Source organism: Pezoporus flaviventris, unplaced genomic scaffold (genome assembly GCF_033815535.1).
Source record: "Pezoporus flaviventris isolate CSIRO_AGI_PZ_B2104156 unplaced genomic scaffold, CSIRO_AGI_Pfla_v1 ptg000025l, whole genome shotgun sequence".
Classification (NCBI taxonomy): Eukaryota; Metazoa; Chordata; class Aves; order Psittaciformes; family Psittacidae; genus Pezoporus; species Pezoporus flaviventris.
Genome location: NW_026892573.1, coordinates 29,067,610 through 29,084,362, shown reverse-complemented (window position 1 = coordinate 29,084,362; position 16,753 = coordinate 29,067,610). Strand labels below are relative to the sequence as shown.

At 40.3% G+C, this 16,753-nt stretch overlaps 1 protein-coding gene across 26 annotated transcripts in view; it reads left to right on the top strand.

Annotated features, from left to right (window-relative positions):
* DLG2 (discs large MAGUK scaffold protein 2) overlaps positions 1-16,753 on the top strand; it is a 998,920-nt gene that overhangs the window by 455,665 nt on the left and 526,502 nt on the right. For all 26 annotated transcript variants that reach the window (XM_061457957.1, XM_061457959.1, XM_061457946.1 and 23 more), the window contains one exon: positions 4,759-4,920. In XM_061457957.1, the coding sequence (XP_061313941.1) occupies positions 4,759-4,920 (162 nt within the window). The remainder of the gene's footprint in view (positions 1-4,758; positions 4,921-16,753) is intronic.

Here is a 16,753-nt window from a genome sequence, read left to right as displayed (position 1 = left end):
GTGACCTTGAGCAAGTTGTTGTATTTCTGTGCCTAATTTTAGCCACCTTTAGATGATGCACATACTTTTTTTCAACAGGATGTTATCAGACTTGACTGCCACTTGTAAAGCTCTTTGGGCTTCTTGGATGAAAGGTAGTGCTGTGATATAGTGACAAGCTTGTTAGAAATCTACTTGATAAGCAAAAGAGCAAGTCATTCACAATAAGTATAATTATTCAATGATTTAAGCTTCCTAATCTACTTCCACAGTCTTGGCAAGCAGATTGTGATTTCTTCCATTTTATATAATGAGAAGAGGTTTATTTTTTTTTCTCTTTTTACTCTATGGATTGATTGCAAATATTCAGAATTCAAGCTGTGTTGCTCATTTGCAATCAGTTGGATGACTAACATTATTTCTACTCATGTTTGGATGAATGCCCAATGACTTGTGTGTGCAAATTGTAAAGTTTGTTTTCTCAAGATACTCATCTGTATGACATTGAGATTTGCTGCCTTTGGAGAGCAGCACCAGTAAAATTGAACACATTGAAGACCGCTGAAAAAACTGAGCACAAAAATAAGGCAAGAGGACACTAACATTTTTAATGAAACTTTGCAGATTAAACTTTTGTCCAAGTCTATTATGGTTTTAGTTTTTGCCTGTTGCTAATACTGTGAACAAATCCAGTGTATTGAATTCTAGACCTAACATGGTGCCAAAGGGGGATGATGTTAAACCTGTTCAGAGGCAGCTCCCATGTCAAGGTTGGAGCAAATGACTAGCAGTGGTGCTGATCTGCATGGGATTTGCAAAGCACCTCAAATCCTGCATCAAGGGAAAAGGCCATAAAGGACATAGAAGGACCATAAAGCAGACAGTATTTGAGACTTGAAATGCTGATGTGTAACAGCTAAGTATTGCTTTTGTTTCCTTTGAGAAACGTACTATGCTAGCCAGAGTATTTTCAACAGTCTGCCTTTGAAGAGACACTGCGATCAGGATCCACTCATGAATAGGCTACCATAGTATGGGGTGGTACCTTTTTTCCCCACCATTAATATCTGTCACCTCTACCTATTATAAAGCTCGACCTGACTGAAAAGCAACATCACTTTTTTGCCTCTGTGTCTTTTGCACATGTCGGGGTGTCTTCTTGTAGGTTAAGATCCTCTTTAGGACCAGGATTCATTGGCTGCTCTTATTTCAGAGGTTGTTGTAGAGCCTTGTGAATTCTTTAATACACTTTCTTCCATCCTTTCACAGCAGTCCTATGGAAAGCAGAAGTAATGTGTGATGTATTGCAGTGTGGTCCAGCCAAAAACCCACTTAGACAACAGGGATATGTGCTTTTGAATGGCAACTCTAGCAGGACCACATTCAGCAGCTTAGGGCACAGGTCAGCTTGAGTTGACCTAAAATAAAATGCTGTTTGCATTTTATGCAAAGCAAACCGATGGTAACAGCAAAGAAATACTGAGGATTTTTACAAAAAATTATTTCTTTTAGGCCCAAAATCAAACGACAAATGCCCAACTACCTTAATTCACTGACAATCTGTCAAAGGCAGGTTGTAAGAACATCCATATCTCCATACAGGTGCAGCAGTCTGGCTATTGTCACTTGCATTGTAACTTTTTTAATGTATTTTATTTTAATTTTTTTTTCTTTTTTTTCTTTTCCTTGACAGCTGGCTTTGTGGAAATTTAAGGCTTTTGACCACTACCTTCTAACTGATTTATATCTTCAGTCCTGTTGATCTGACACCTCTTTGGCAAACACAGCCTTAGAAATGCTACTTTAAATAGTATGATGCAAGGAGCAGTGATGCTGCAATGATCTCACTTTGTAGGGAGAATGATCTCTTATGAAAAGGCACGTTCACATTAAAAATTCCCAGCAGCACACTCCACTCCCCCATTATAGGTAATTACAGAGGATTTTAAATATCTGATGCTAGTTGGCAGCGTACAATACCCTGTCAGCAGCAGGCACTGATTTGTAATTTAATTATCATCAGACATCCACCTGTTCTTTTGTCAAATGAAGAAAAGCATTTCCTTGCAATCATGCTTTTCCCTCCTGAAATTTGAATTAACCCTTAGAGAAAACTCTGGTTTCTAGGGAATGGGGTAAGTTCAAAGACACTTCCAGGACTCCATCAGGTCAGAGCAATGGAAACAAATGAGGCATTTCTGCAGGAGAGTCTTGATTCCAGTTTGGTATTTTCAGTCTTACCATTAGTTTTTTACTGTGTCAAGCTGTTTTGGTTCACAGCTGAGAGCATTTCAGTGAAGAGATGCTGTGGGAGGAAAGATGCATGAAAATCAATGGGTTTGGTGCTAAGAACATGAGGCAAACACATAACAGGATTGACCCAGAAATTCTCTAGGCTCATACTTTGTGAAGAACAGGAAGGCTGGACTTGGGATAGGAGGGACACAAAGGCAAATGGAAAAGTGGAAATCTGTTCTGTGAACTTCCCAGTTTATGGCACATAAACACAGATATTATTGAATTTGTCTTGGGAATGTGCAGTTATTGGACAAAGTGATCGATTTCAATTTTATAATTAAATATAGCATAGGTTTTCATAGGAAAGTCTACCAGTGGCGATCCATGCAAGGGTTCTGCTTTCTGGGAGCAAATGACTCGGGATGAATCAATTTCCTCTGGGCCTTGGCTTTCATGCAACAGCAACATTGCAGTCCTGTGATGGGGAAAGGACTTACTGATGGTCCAAAAGATATTCTCTCTTCCACGCCACCTTAGATGGCTTCTTGTGCTGCAAAGCTGCATGAATGATCTGGACAGAATAGTGTAAATATATATATATGATATATATTGATTGTCAGATGCCAGGAGCACCTCTCTTATGAAGGCAGACTGAGGTTTTGGAGTTGTTCAGTCTGGAGAAGAGAAGGCCCTGGGGAGACCTTAGAACAGCTTCCAGTGCCTAAAGGGGCCTGCATTAGACATTAGGCAGAAGTTCTTCCCTGTGAGGGTGCTGAGGCGCTGGCACAGGGTGCCCAGAGAAGCTGTGGCTGCCCCATCCCTGGCAGTGTTCAAGGCCAGGGACAGGGGTTGGAACTGGATGAGCTTTAAGGTCCCTTCCAACCCAAACATTCTGTGATTCTATAATATATAGTATAATATTTGTATTGGAAATGTGGCCAGAAGGACCAGGGCAGTGAGTGTCCCTCTGTAGTGGCACTGGTGAGGCCACACCTCGAATTCTGTGCTCAGTTCTCAGCCCCTCACTGCAAGAGAGACATTGAGGTGCTGGAGCAGGGCCAGAGAGGAGCAATGGAGCTGGTAAAGGGTCTGGAGCCCAAATGTGATGAGGAACAGCTGAGGGAATTGGGTATGTTCAGCCTGGAGAAAAGGAGGCTCAGAGGGGACCTTATCGCTCTCTATGACTGCCTGAAATGAGGTCTTAGGGAAGTGGAGGTTGCTCTTGTCTCCCAAGCAACAAGTGGTAGGATGAGAAGAAATGGCCTCAGCATGCACCAGGGTAGGTTAAGATTGGATATTAGGATAAATTTCTTCACTGAAAGGGTTGTCAATCACTGGTACAAGCTGCCCATGGAAGTGGTGGAGTGACCACCCCTGGAGATATTTAAAAGGCTTGTAGAAGTGGCACTTGGGGACATGGTTTAGTGGTGGACTTGGCAGTGCCAGCTTAACAGCTGGACTTGATCTTAAAGTTCTTTTCCAACTTAAATGATTCTATGACAAAGCTTTGATTTTGTCTTTTCTTTAGTCTTTGATTTTCCTCATTGCAATATTTTAGCACATACCTGTCAGCTGAAAATTGTGTTTACGAGACTCTCTCCCACTCATTGTCAAAGACTATGTCTCCTCCCAGTTTACACTCCGCTCTCGTCCTCCTGCTCTCTCCTGTAACATCTCAACATCCCCCATAAATGGATTAGGTCATGTGAGTTTGCTTGATAGTCTTCAGAACAACAGTGTCTATGTGCATTAAGTGTAAAAAGCAAGGCTTTGGCAATGGGGGGTTGCAGGCACCTCTATAAGCAGAGGTCAGGACTGCCCCTACCAGACACAGCTGGTTCTGGTTCGCCCTAACGGCCCTACTACAAGACACAGCTGGGCCCATCATCCACATGGCTGGTGCCATTTTAAAAAGGATTCAAGCTGAAGGACAGTTCTGGCAATTTAATTTAGTTTTTAGGGTTATTTTTCTTGTTGTCATCAAGTTTGTTTTGGATCTTGGACAGGCTTCTGCTTCCTCTTTGCCATGTTGCATCTTCGTGGAGCACAGAGCTGTAACACCTCACATGCTGATTAGTGTTCAGGGTAAGGAGAAATGTTTACTGAAGAGTAATTTTCTGCTCGAGTGTGGCTCTGTGGAAGTGCATGTGAGCTCTCCAGCGTCAGGACGCATGGGGCTAAATGGAAAATGACTCAAATACTTTGGGCAGAAAGGCTGTAGAAGTGCAGTTATTAATGTTGGGGGTGTGAAATATGAACTGACACTACAGCTCGGCTGATAAAAATATCTTCATTGTCAACCCTTTCCAGTATGTTGTTTCAGATGTCTATTTGGTGGAAGTTTTGTGAATCAGTATGGTATACCATATTTTTCTCTGATGAAATGTTAAGAATGAGGTATTTTTTTCCAGAACAGATTAGGAAATCCAAGTATTATATTGACTCATGTCTTACACTTCATTTGTTATCCCATATTTACTTGAATACATATCCATTGCTTCCTTAAAGCTAATTTGTTCTTCTTTGCTCTCTTTTCTCTAGAAATATCGTTATCAAGATGAGGATGCTCCACATGATCATACTTTGCCTCGATTAACCCATGAAGTGAGAGGTCCAGAGCTGGTTCATGTGTCAGAGAAGAACTTATCTCAAATCGAGAATGTCCATGGATATGTCTTACAGTCGCACATTTCTCCTTTGAAGGTAGGATCACATTCACTGTGGCTTTGGACCTCAAATACAAGAAAACATGTAGCATGAAATACTTGGGAAGCTTATTTTGTTATGTGAACAAACAAGTTGGTTTGTGAAAGGTGTTATTGGAGACTGATCGTCCTGTGATGGGTTCTTATGGCTCACTGTAGTGTAACAAGTGATGGTTTAGTTGGCAAAGTTTTGTTTTGAGGTATGAGCTTTTTGCTTAAGTAAGAAATTGAGCATTTCCTGCAAGTTAGCCTGTTTTCTCCGACGTTGAGAAAGGAATAATTGAGGTTCTTGGCCTCAATATCACAGTGATTTTGGGATGGTAGACTTCCCTTCCTGATTGCCCTTCTGCAGAAATTGAAAAAAAAGTTACTGTGAGTGTCAATGTCTAAAGGAATCCTGGGTTTTGAATCTCTCCAAAAGCTATATCAAAGTGATAAGTTATGCCTGAAAAGGGAGCTCATTTGCTGTTATTCATGTACTCAAGTGTTTGCTGTTTTCTGTGGGTTTCGTTGCAATTTGGAGTGATGCAGAGGCATCTCTGTGTTACCCTAAGGCAGCTATCTATAGAATATAGAAGGCTTTCTGTATGTGTGGCTGGTGTCCTCTGATATATCTTGCTGGGTGAAAAATGCTTATCTTCATGGTGAACTTGCACATTAACCAAAAGGAAATCCATTCCTGACAATTACATGTGCACTTTAATAAGACTGCAATAACTTGGAGAATTTCTTAAATCTTCTCTAATGAAACAAGCATAGGTGATGATGAGCATGATGGGTTTCCTAATTTATTTTCTATTGGGTCTGGCAAGGAGAAAAAAATGAATGTTTTCCCTAGAGGTGATGATATTCTGGGTAAGGGTTTCATTCTGGCAACTAAGCTGCAAGCAAGGCAGATGGGCTTTGCTCTTCTGGTGCTCAAAATCTATGAAATGGGTATTGCTTGCCTAATAGAGTGGTTACAGTGTAGTTAAAAGTGAAATGAAGTATTTGTTAAAGATTGATATGGATGCAGCTGGTCTTCATTGAGCCTTCATGGGATAGTCATGCGAATTAGTCTTTGCCCTCTGTACTTGTTGTTCCTGTGTGTAGTTTGTATGTTGTTTGTCTCTTCATGTATTAGCATGCTTTAACAGCTTTCTGGGTTGCTTATGTAATTTGTACTGCAGAGGCCAGTGGTATCAAGCAGTGATATATCTTCTTACACTGGAGTAGATTGATTTAGTTATTTGGATGGGATTACCTCCTCTGTGGAACCTCAGGGGGCAGTCACAGGTAGAACAATCCCTTGCCTGGAAGGGAAATGTCCCTGTTCTTCTAGAGGTTCTTGAGTATTAAGATTATAGTGGTGCTTCTTATTCATGAAAGCGTGAAACTAGGTAATTTTCTTCACATTTGGAGAGTTTCAAGTAAGGCTGCATGATCCAAGCTGATAATGTAGCAATAATAATAAGCTTATTGTGAAGTGATGTAAAGGGTATCCCCAGACGTCTACAGTTGCCTTAAAACTGCTCCCACTCTAAATTGCTCTTGTCACAGGAGAGAGTTCTTGTTTGCTGTTTCCTGAAGTGAAGGGAGAAGAGGAGCTATACAGTATTTCCTCTTGGAAATTTGTATCTTCTGCAAGTTCTGTCCTCCGGCTGAGGATTTCTGTCTTTGACTTGGTATCTTTGAAGTTTCTGCTTGCTTTCTCCTGTAGAGTGTGTCCTGTATTTTTAACCTTTGGTAGAGAATGATCTCAGGAGGCTGGAATAAACCTTCTTCTAATGCTCATGGCACTGTAATATACCCTTCCTATATAAAATACTGGCTTTGCGTTTACTTGTTTCTGGGAATTGACTGAAATACCTGTTTGGAAAGGTATTGTCATGGAGATTTCCACATAGTTGAAGAATAGTCTCCAAACTCACCGAAATCCAATCAATCAAAAATGGTCATTGTCTTGAATTATAGACTTCCTATCCTATAGTCAAATACCATTAACCATTCAGCAGTCTTCTTGGCAGTATTGTGTAACCATGGCTGCAATGAATAATAGATAAATCTGAGGTATACTGCTTCTCAACCCATAGCATGCCTTCCTAGGGAAACATAAAATACTATTTTTTTCAAAGATTGGCTGGATAAATATGCCTGCTATTTAAATATTTTGTTGCCTTGCATGAGAGGTGAAGCTGCTGGAATCCTGCTTTGAGGGGATATAACAAATGCCAGGGTACAAATACAGCCTGCCAGCTTCTTAGAAGTGAGGAGAAACTGGCAAGTGCAGTGGGATAAAGCTGTTGGGGAAGTTCCACTGAGAGCTGTTTGCATTGGAAAGGTTGACTTGTTCTGGCCCAGTTTTCTGAATACAGGTCAAAGAACTTGGTGTGAATGGAAAATGCCTGTAAATGAAAGTCTCACAAGCTTGCTTGTACCAAGAGAGGGACCACATCACCCTCTGTGTGTCACTAGGACTGTCTGACCAGCCACCCAGCTGGCAGTATGCTCCATGAGCAGGGGGTGGCTGCCTGGCTGAGTGGGGTTAAGTCACTGCCTGCCTGAATTTCATTGCCTGAAGTTCACTGTGGGGTCTGCAGCATCAGGGTGCACCTCTCAAAAGAGGTTTTGAGGCAGTTTTTTGTGTTTAGTGGCAGCACAATGACCTGATGACAGGATCATTTTGCCTAATATTTTTGCTTGAATTAGTATCATAAAAGAAAAATGCTTGTGCATAAAAGTAATCGGTTAAGATGTTTTGGAACTGAAGCCTTATCCCAAGGCCAAGCCACATATCCATCTTAATCGCATCACTTTTCTGAAGTAACTTGAGTTTGGCAGAGGAAAGAATTGCTTGTCTCCATACCTTTGTGTTCATTTAGAAAGAAATCTGCAAAGATCATGCAATCCTAAAACTACCCTTTAGGGTTGTAGGTCTTCTGGTTCCATCCCCCAGAACTGGCCATGTCTGGAAGTCATAGGAGTTACGCCTTGTCTATACAGATAGAATACTTGGTACCATTGCCCTGCCTCTGCTCCCAAGTTTCCAGTGGGCATCTTGGTTTATATCATAATCCAGCTCAACAGCTTGAGCGCAGCCTTGCACCATTACAGTTAAAGGGTTTGTGGATGGTTGAAGTTCACACGGAGAGGCCATAGACCCATCTGTACCGCTGTGTAGATCTCCAAGTAAAATGTTCCAGGGATTCTTAAGAGATTTTCTAACAGTCAGGATGGAAGGATTTGGCCCATTGTTTTTGTGGGTTTTTTGTTGTTTTTTTTTTAACCTGTGTGATTCAAAATGCCTGATATGGTCCACACTGTAAAGAACAGAAGAATCTTAAATTTTAGATCAAGTTGCTGTGTACAAGTTGTTCAAGAGCTTGGCAATAATTTTATGTTTCAATATATGTGGTTTGATGTAGTCCAGAAATATCCTAGTGGAGCTCGTCATTATCAGTTACTTCAGAAGGGTTTTTTTAGATACCAAAATATAAAAAGGATTCTTTAATAGCCTTATGCTAGTTTTGTGTGCTGAGTCATTAGAAATCTGATCCTTAGACACTCTGAAAGTCTCTTTGAGACACTTGGATACTGATTAGGATAAATACTGTTTGGGAACGTGAATAAGAGTTCACATTGACGTTAGACATGCCTTGTTATATTTCATGCACCTAAAACCTAGTGCGTACTAGCCAGATTGCTCATTACTGTCTTCTGAAAAGCAATAAAAACAGTTGAACTGAAAAGTAGACCCCCCCTTCTCACTGTGATTTTTACTTTTGTAACTTACAGTTTTGTTGCATTAACTTCACTTTTCTACCATCCGGTAGCATTTCCTGTATGCTCAACTCGGTTTGGACACTCTTTAATTTTTAGAAAGCTGAAAACTTCTGTTAAAGGTTTATCTACCGATGAGTTTGTAGAAAATAAACTTGACAGCATCTTCAGCACCTTTGAGTACTGAAGTTATAAAGTTATAAATGAAGTTTTCAATTATGTAGCTCTATTGAGATTTGGGAAACAAGCGAACTTTCGAGGAGCTTTGTGAAAAAGTTTCCGGATTAAGATGATAGATGCTCTTTGTAATTTAGGGAGGAATCGAGATTGTGCTTTGTTATTCTGTTAAAGGAAAACGTATGTGGTGTAATGAAATGATCATTTAACATGTTCTTGTGCTTTCCCCCGCTTGACACTAGATGGTGCGGTAAGCTTAGAATCCTTTGATCTGCGCCTATAAAGCTTCGGTGACATGCTATGGAGGTTTTTCTGATATGTCATAGAAAGCGCTAATTCAGTAAAAATGCCTTTTTAGAATCTTTAGTCTGTTGAGAAATCTGAATACAACGCAACTGTGCCTAAAATTCTGCAAGTTCTGTCACTAAATTAAATGCTTCTCTTTTTCCCTTCTTCCTAGAATAGAGCTAATCAGTGTTCATTAAATGAAAGAACTCTGGCTCCTGAATGAACCTTATTAGTGGTTTTGTGGCATTAGATTAATTTTTTAATGTATTCTGCTTCCTTTAGGTAAAAGTCCATGTAAGGGTCTTGCATCTTCTTGGTTGCGTGAACACTTTAAATGTCAGTCAATTCCAACTATCTCCTTTCTAATTTCTTAATTTAATGCAAGGTTTAAGCGTAAGCATCAATGACAGTGCAAAACCAAGTAGCCAGGTAAGCTATTGTTATCTCAGCCTAGGATATTTTCAAACAAAGAAGCACAAACTTCAGCTGCCACATCTTTGGCCTTGCTCACTAGAAGAGAGAAGGAGCTGCTCTGGATTTTCCTCCTTTGCTTTCTGTCTCTGGGCACTGTCCTGGAGCTCAGCAGGGTTGCTGAAAGCTCACAGAAAGTCGGGATTGGTGGAATGACTTGTGAGTGGAGAGAGGAGAAATCATCTCCATGTGGAGCACATGGCCAATTCATTTGCTCAGTGGCCTCCCAAGTTAGGGTTATACATGAATTGACATTTGTGCAAATTGCTTTCAGAAGATTTGCTTCTTCCATCACCAGAGCACATTGATTCCACTTCTTATTTTAGCTTGATGACAGCAGAAGTTCCTGTCTTACCCACTACTTGAGATTCTCTGTATCTAGAGGGGAAAAGATGCTTTGTTTCTACTCCAAGCCAGATCTTTTTCCCAACTCCCATCTCCCTGTGGGTGCATAGAGTGTCTGCACACCCATCAGTTGTCTTTTTATCCACCTAGGCAAGGGAAGGTCATTCCTGTGAAGGCTCCTGGAGTCTGGCACACCCTCTTCTGTCTTTAATGAAACAGCCTTTTGTCACCTCTGAAGCCTTCTGTGTGCAAGCATGAGTCAGACCTCAGGACAGTGGCTGCTGTGCTTGTGTGGCAAATTAACAGAGACAGGGAAAGAGGCTCTGAAGCTGAGCCTGGATGATTAATTAATCCATGAAAAATGCCTTAGCCTGAGCTTCCTGGAAGCTGTCACAAAGAGTAATTCTTTGTTTCTAAAAACATAGATTAGGTAAGATCTATTTATTTCATTAACATTGACTTCAATAAAAATGATGTTCTGAAGACAATTTGGACAAATAAGGGGAAAATGTTCTATACTAGTTTTGTGGTTTTGGTGTTATGTTCCTTAAATTTGGCAAAGTTTTGGACTGGATTTTTATTGCTGGACATTCTAAATAGAATAGAATCATAGAATGTCTTGGGTTGGAAAGGACCTTAAGATCATCCAGTTCCAACCCCCCTGCCATGGGCAGGGACACCTCGCCTAGACTTTGCTGCCCAAGGCTCTGTCCAACCTGACCTTGAACACTGCCAGGGATGAAGCATTTGCCACTTCTTTGGGCAACCCATTCCAGCACCTCACCACCCTCACAATAAACAACTCCTTCCTTATATCTAACCTAAATTTCCTCTGTTTACGTTTTAACCCATTACCACTTGCCTTATCACTATAGTCCCTAACAAAGAGTCCCTCCCCAGCATCCTTATAGGCCCCCTTCAGATATTGCAAGGCTGCTATGTGGTCTCCACGCAGCCTTCTCTTCTCCAGGCTGAACAGCCCCAACTTTCTTATCCTGTCTTCATACGGGAGGTGCTCCAGCCCCTGATCACCCTCTTGGCCTTCCTCTGGACTTGCTTTTGCTCTGCTTATACAAAGTCATGCACGAGTCACAGGTACTGTAAAAAGAGCAAACTCCAAAGCTCTCATGATGTTGCAGTGGATCACTCGCGGTGTTGCTGCACAGAGCTGCAAAACATCATTAGGAAATATATTCAACAGGCCTGTTTTAAATGAGCAATTGCAGGGGAGTCCTCTGCTCATGCTGTTGTAAATACCAGGGAACCAGATTTACAGGAAAAGCAGGTTGCTGCATCTTTCAGCCTTACTGTGCCTGATACTCATGTGTAAATATAGTTTCTAGTGCTTATAGAGGAATCATCTGTGATAAGAAAGCCCATTTATTTTTCCAGAACTGCTGAACATTGTTAATTCTTATTACTGGGAAGAACCATATGCTAAAGGTGAAGTTCAGATAGGGAAGAGAACAAGATAAGGCTGAATTTGCTTTGACTCCTGTTGTTCAATTGTGACGAATGGTTGAGGCTGTGCCATAGCACAGGCTGTTCTTCCAGAGCAAAGACGCTGCATTTCAGAGCTTCTTAAGAGCAGTGAAGGACTGAGAGGCTGATGTTTTGTTTGTGGCAGTAACAGAAGTCTGAAGTTTTCTCTTGTAGTTACAAAACTAATTGGGGTTATATAGAGGACACATTAATGTATGCATGGACATATTGGCAAGCCATCTAAAACTCAATCTTGCATCCTTTTCTTAGCTTGCACTGACTGCACTTCATAAGTATAGCTAATCTGCATGAAGCGTTTTTTAGCCTCGGGGTGGCTCAGGTCAGAAGCAATGATCTTATAATAATACTTTTGATCTCTGCTCTAGTAGCTTCCTAGCCTTTGTGTTTGGGGGTTGTTGTCTGTCTTGTCTCACCCCCCCCCCCCCCCCCTTAAAATATGCAGTTATTAGCAAAGCCCCATACTGCAGTCAGTCTGTTAGTGAATTCCACTGCATATTCAGTAGGTTGCTTCATTAAGATACAACACTTGTTCCATGTTTAATCATGTGCTGCTTTTCTCTTGTCTCTTACTGTAACAGCAGATAAGCATACATCATAGATCTGTATCTGATCTGTGTGTTTTAATATAAAAATGCAATCGGATCAGGAGACAAAGGAAACACAAATGTGCCTGTGCTTGTTCTTGCTCTTACAGAAGTGGCAAAAGTAGTTCATTATGTTTCAGGGCAAAATAAGCAGCTTATGAATTAGTGTTCTGAAGAATACTGTGTCTCGGCTTCATATAGGCAGGAATGTCTTCCATTTTTGCAATCCTTGTCTTACTCTAAAGAAAACCTAAAATGGTGCAAAATTCAAATGTTGCAGTGAAGAATAGTTACTAATGATCACTAGGTTTTGGCTTTTGTCACCAAAGCTAAACCCGTTGTACTGTGTGCTGAATTTCTGTGTCTTGGATTCCTGACTGATGGTTATCTAGGTGATTTATGTTGTTGCGGACAGTATCTTGTTATCTTGAGAACTTCTGACAGAATTAAACAGAAACCAAATAAAATTGCCCCTGTCAGGGGGTGATTTAATTGGAGAAATCTTGGCAACTAAGGTAAACCTGAGGCATTGCAATGCTTTCTTTTTTGGCAAAATAAATGATGGCCTGTGATGGACACAAACAAAGCAAATTCTGTCAGTGTCTCCTGGCCCATTATATGTTGCTAGATTTGCCTGAAGAATAAAGAAAGGAATTTTCAAAGGAACTTGAAAATATTTTCAGGCAATGGACCTTATTTACTTTGTGTGGGCCTCCTAGGTATTGAAGGTTCTTTCAAATGTTAATCTGAATGGCAGTTTCAGGAGACCTTGTGTTCTTGATCTCCTGGATGCTTTAGCAATTAGTATTAATTAACTGCCTTATCTTTTTTCTTTTTAGATAGTAAATTTCTCCTTAAGGATAATCTTTTTCCTGAGTCTTATTTTTTGATTAAAATCTGATAAATTGCAAGTATTTCTGGCCATGTCTCCCCATCACTTTCCTATCAAGAAAATGGAAGATTGCAGAAATTCCCTTTTCTCCATGTCTTTCTGTAATGTTTTGCATAGTAGTAGTTATTCCTTGTTTCCCTAGAATTCACTGACTTGGGGTTTTATTTTCCCCTTGATGGATTTGCCATATGAAATACTTATAGAATATAAAATAGAGATGTACTATTATAAAGGTACTTACTTTTTTCCCCACCTGAAATTAAAGAAATGTATACAATAAATCCATGGAATCACTACTAGATTGTACAAACATCAGATTAGTATGTTCTCTCAATTCCTTTCTTCTACTCTAGGAGTACAGGACTATCAGTATATTTGTAAGGATGTTTATCACCTTTCCAAAGTGTTTTGTGACCTCCTGATGAAAAGTGCAATAAAACATCTTGGTATTATTAGTCAGATTGCAACAGGAAGGATTTTCTTCAGAGATGTCAGACAGGTTTAGCACCAGTTGTTTCCCTCAGCTCAGCAGCTGAAATGCCCTTCTGTCAGACTTCAGCTACTGCTGACACTTGGGAATGTACCCTACGTTTTAAATGAAGCATTAAACTGCTGTAATACCTTTTCACTGAGGACTATCCTGATGATTCACTCACTCAGTAGAAGATCCACATCCAAGGTTTATACATCCAAGGATGTGACGCATCAAAAGCGTTCTTGCTTTTGTCAATATCAGGTATAAAAGAGTACAAAGCAGAAGTTTGCAGTTCCAGAAGCTGTGCATAGGTGCAGCCTCCAGGACAAAGAGGACAGAATCTGTTTAGTCAGACCTTATGGAAGAATATCTTGGCAGCCTAAGAAGCATTTAAGCTAATACACATTTTGTTTCCAAGTGCTTCCTTTTTAAGCTCCTATTTCTTGTGTTTCATCTTTCTGTAATGTAGTTTTGTGGACTGTGAAGCTGTAAAAAACCCAACAGAATTCTGGTGTTTAAAGGAAAAAAAAGAAACCTTTCTGAACTGGCTGTTATTTTCCAACTCTCTCCAAGAATCTAGTCTAAAGAGTTTTAAAGATTGTGTGGCATCTTGGTATCTGTAGCTAATTGAGGCTTCTCAGACTTTTAAATGGGAAATGCTTTTTGCCATTTGGTTCCCTCCAGCATCTCTACTTCAGCAGATCACGTTACTTGCTTTCTAATAATCTTTTAAAGACAATATAGCTACTGAAGCTGATGCAGTTGGGGAAAATGTCAAAAAATAGTCAGCAAGCTTGATGACTCAAGCGACTCTTCTGAGATCTGCACTGTTTACTGACTTGATTTCCCATAGTACGTTTTGCTCTCTTTTCCATTCCCATGCTCTTATTTTCTTTTTCCATAGTTAAACAGTGTATGTTTTTCTGAATTCCAAATTCCCCCCAGGATCCATTACTTGTTTCTTCCTTACTTTTCTATGATATTTATTCCTACACTTACACATGGATCTTCTTAATACCCTGAGCCACCTATGAAGTATGATTTTGCACCAGGTAGCTGTTAACATCTGATGACTGATGCCCTTCTTGTTCAAGCCAATTGCACTCCTCTTCTCTAAAAGCAGCCAGAAAGCAAAATGATCAATAGGAGTCATGACAAGGGGGACACAGGGAGAACCATACCTGGTATTCATGAACAATTTGTTGTTTTTCTTACTGCTGGAATGTGGGGGGGTTTCTTCCCCCCAGGCAAAAGCAATGTGAAATACTGAAATCTGAGTCATCAAGTATAGTGGATCACAGTTGTCCACTGACATGGAAACACTCTGGGCACCTTTTATTCTACTAAGACTTATATAAAACCTGCACAGATGCAGATGCAACTGATTTTCTTGACCAACAGACTCAAGCACACGTAATTGCAACTCTTATCTTCCAAATGTGAATGGAATGTGTCATAAGAGCTAGAAGTTAGCTTTTTAGGTCTAAGTGTGCCATGCAGTATACAGCCACATGTTCTCAAAGACTATGTACATAGCTGATGTTTTTCAAAGCCTGCCTTCCACTACAGTTATAATAACAATCTGCCTGGATTGCTGCCTTGGATTTAATTAACCTTTGGTGATTCAAGTTTGTGCTTCCAAATAAATTATTAATAACATAATAATTAAAATAAACCTAGTAATTGAGTTAATAAAATTATAAGAATTGATAACATGGCATTGGAAAGGTTGAAAACAGAACTGTGTTTTCAACAAATAAAGAAATTTTTACTTTGAAGTCAGTGCCACAAATTGTGTCTTTGATCAAGAAGATGAGTAAATGCCAAGCAATGAAGTAGAATTTTCAGTGATAGCACAGAGCAAGTGATTATAAAGGATTATATTAATTGCTGGGAATTGGCCAAAATAGCACAAAGTTAACAACCTTTGTGCTAGGAGTGTTAATGTCATCCTAATTCTAGGAGTGTTAATGTCATCAACCAACTTCTGAAGACCATGCTTGCATCTGATTTCGCAGTCAAATTGCTGCTGTTTCCTGTCTAGTAGTCATTAGGCAGTTGGTTTTCTTTGCTGGTTTTCAACAGATATGCACACTGAGCAGATCTGAACTCAGGTTTCAGCTGAAAGTGGGTTATTTTCCCAGTTATGTTCATAATTGTATTTCCATTTTGAAAAGGCATTATTTTTTCAGTATCTTGGAGATGCTGATATTTACTTAAGGCAAATGGGAATGAATACACCAAAGTACAGACAGGGTGTTTCTGCATTGCTTTATACTTTACTGTAATTGTAATGCAAGAGAATGTCTGAAAAACTGGCTCAAGCAATCTCAGTTAAAATACCCAAGACAGGTTTCCATTTCTGAAAGTGCTATTTGCATACTCTCTCTTAAACATACTGGTATTAATGAATTTTAATCCTGTCTCTATTTTGAAGTATAAACTAGACCATAAAGACTACTGAATACTTGTTTCTCAAAGATTAATAAAGTAGAGCTGTATATATAAAGGCAACAATCAGCCAGGTGGGGCATTGCACTAGTATTTATGTTTATAAACAGAAGGAAAAAAAACCCTGTTGAGTAAAGTGGTAGAGCATCAGTGCTACAAAAAATAAGTGAAGTGTGGGGATTCCTTTGGAAAATTCAGTTTGCTTCACCTGTTCTCCTTCAGAATCGTAGAATACCAGGCTGGAAGGGATCACCTGGCCCAGCCTTTCAAGGCAAAGCATGACCCAGCAGCCTCTCCAGCCCAGTCTTAAAGAGTGTCCAACACTGGAGAACCCACCACTTCACTGGGGAGATTATTCCAATGGCTGATTATTCTCAGTGTGGAAAATTTCCTTCTAGTGTCCAAGCATAATCATCCCTGGGAGTAACTTGTGCCCATCACCCCTTGTCTTTTCCATGTGACTCCTTGTAAAATGGAGTCTCCATCTTCTTTGTAGCCACTCCTTAACTACTGGAGCACAGTGATGAGATCTCCCCTGAGCATTCTTTTCTCAAGGCTGAATAAGCCCAGCTCTCCTAGCCTTTCCTCAATCCTTGGAACATCTTTGTGGCCCTTCTCCAGACCCTCTTCCAGCCTCCCCACATCTTTTCTGCATAGTGGGGACCAAAACTGAACGCTGTATTCCAGGTGTGGCCTCACAAATACTGGGTAGGGTAATGGCATCTTTATCTGTGATGGTGATGCCCTTGTTGACATAATCCAGCATTCTATTGGCTTTCTTTGCTGCAGCAGCATGCTGTTTACTCTTATTGAGCTGGCTGTCCACCAGGACCCCTAGGTCCCTTTCCCCAGAGGTGCTTCCCAGCTGGTTAGATCCCAGCCTGTG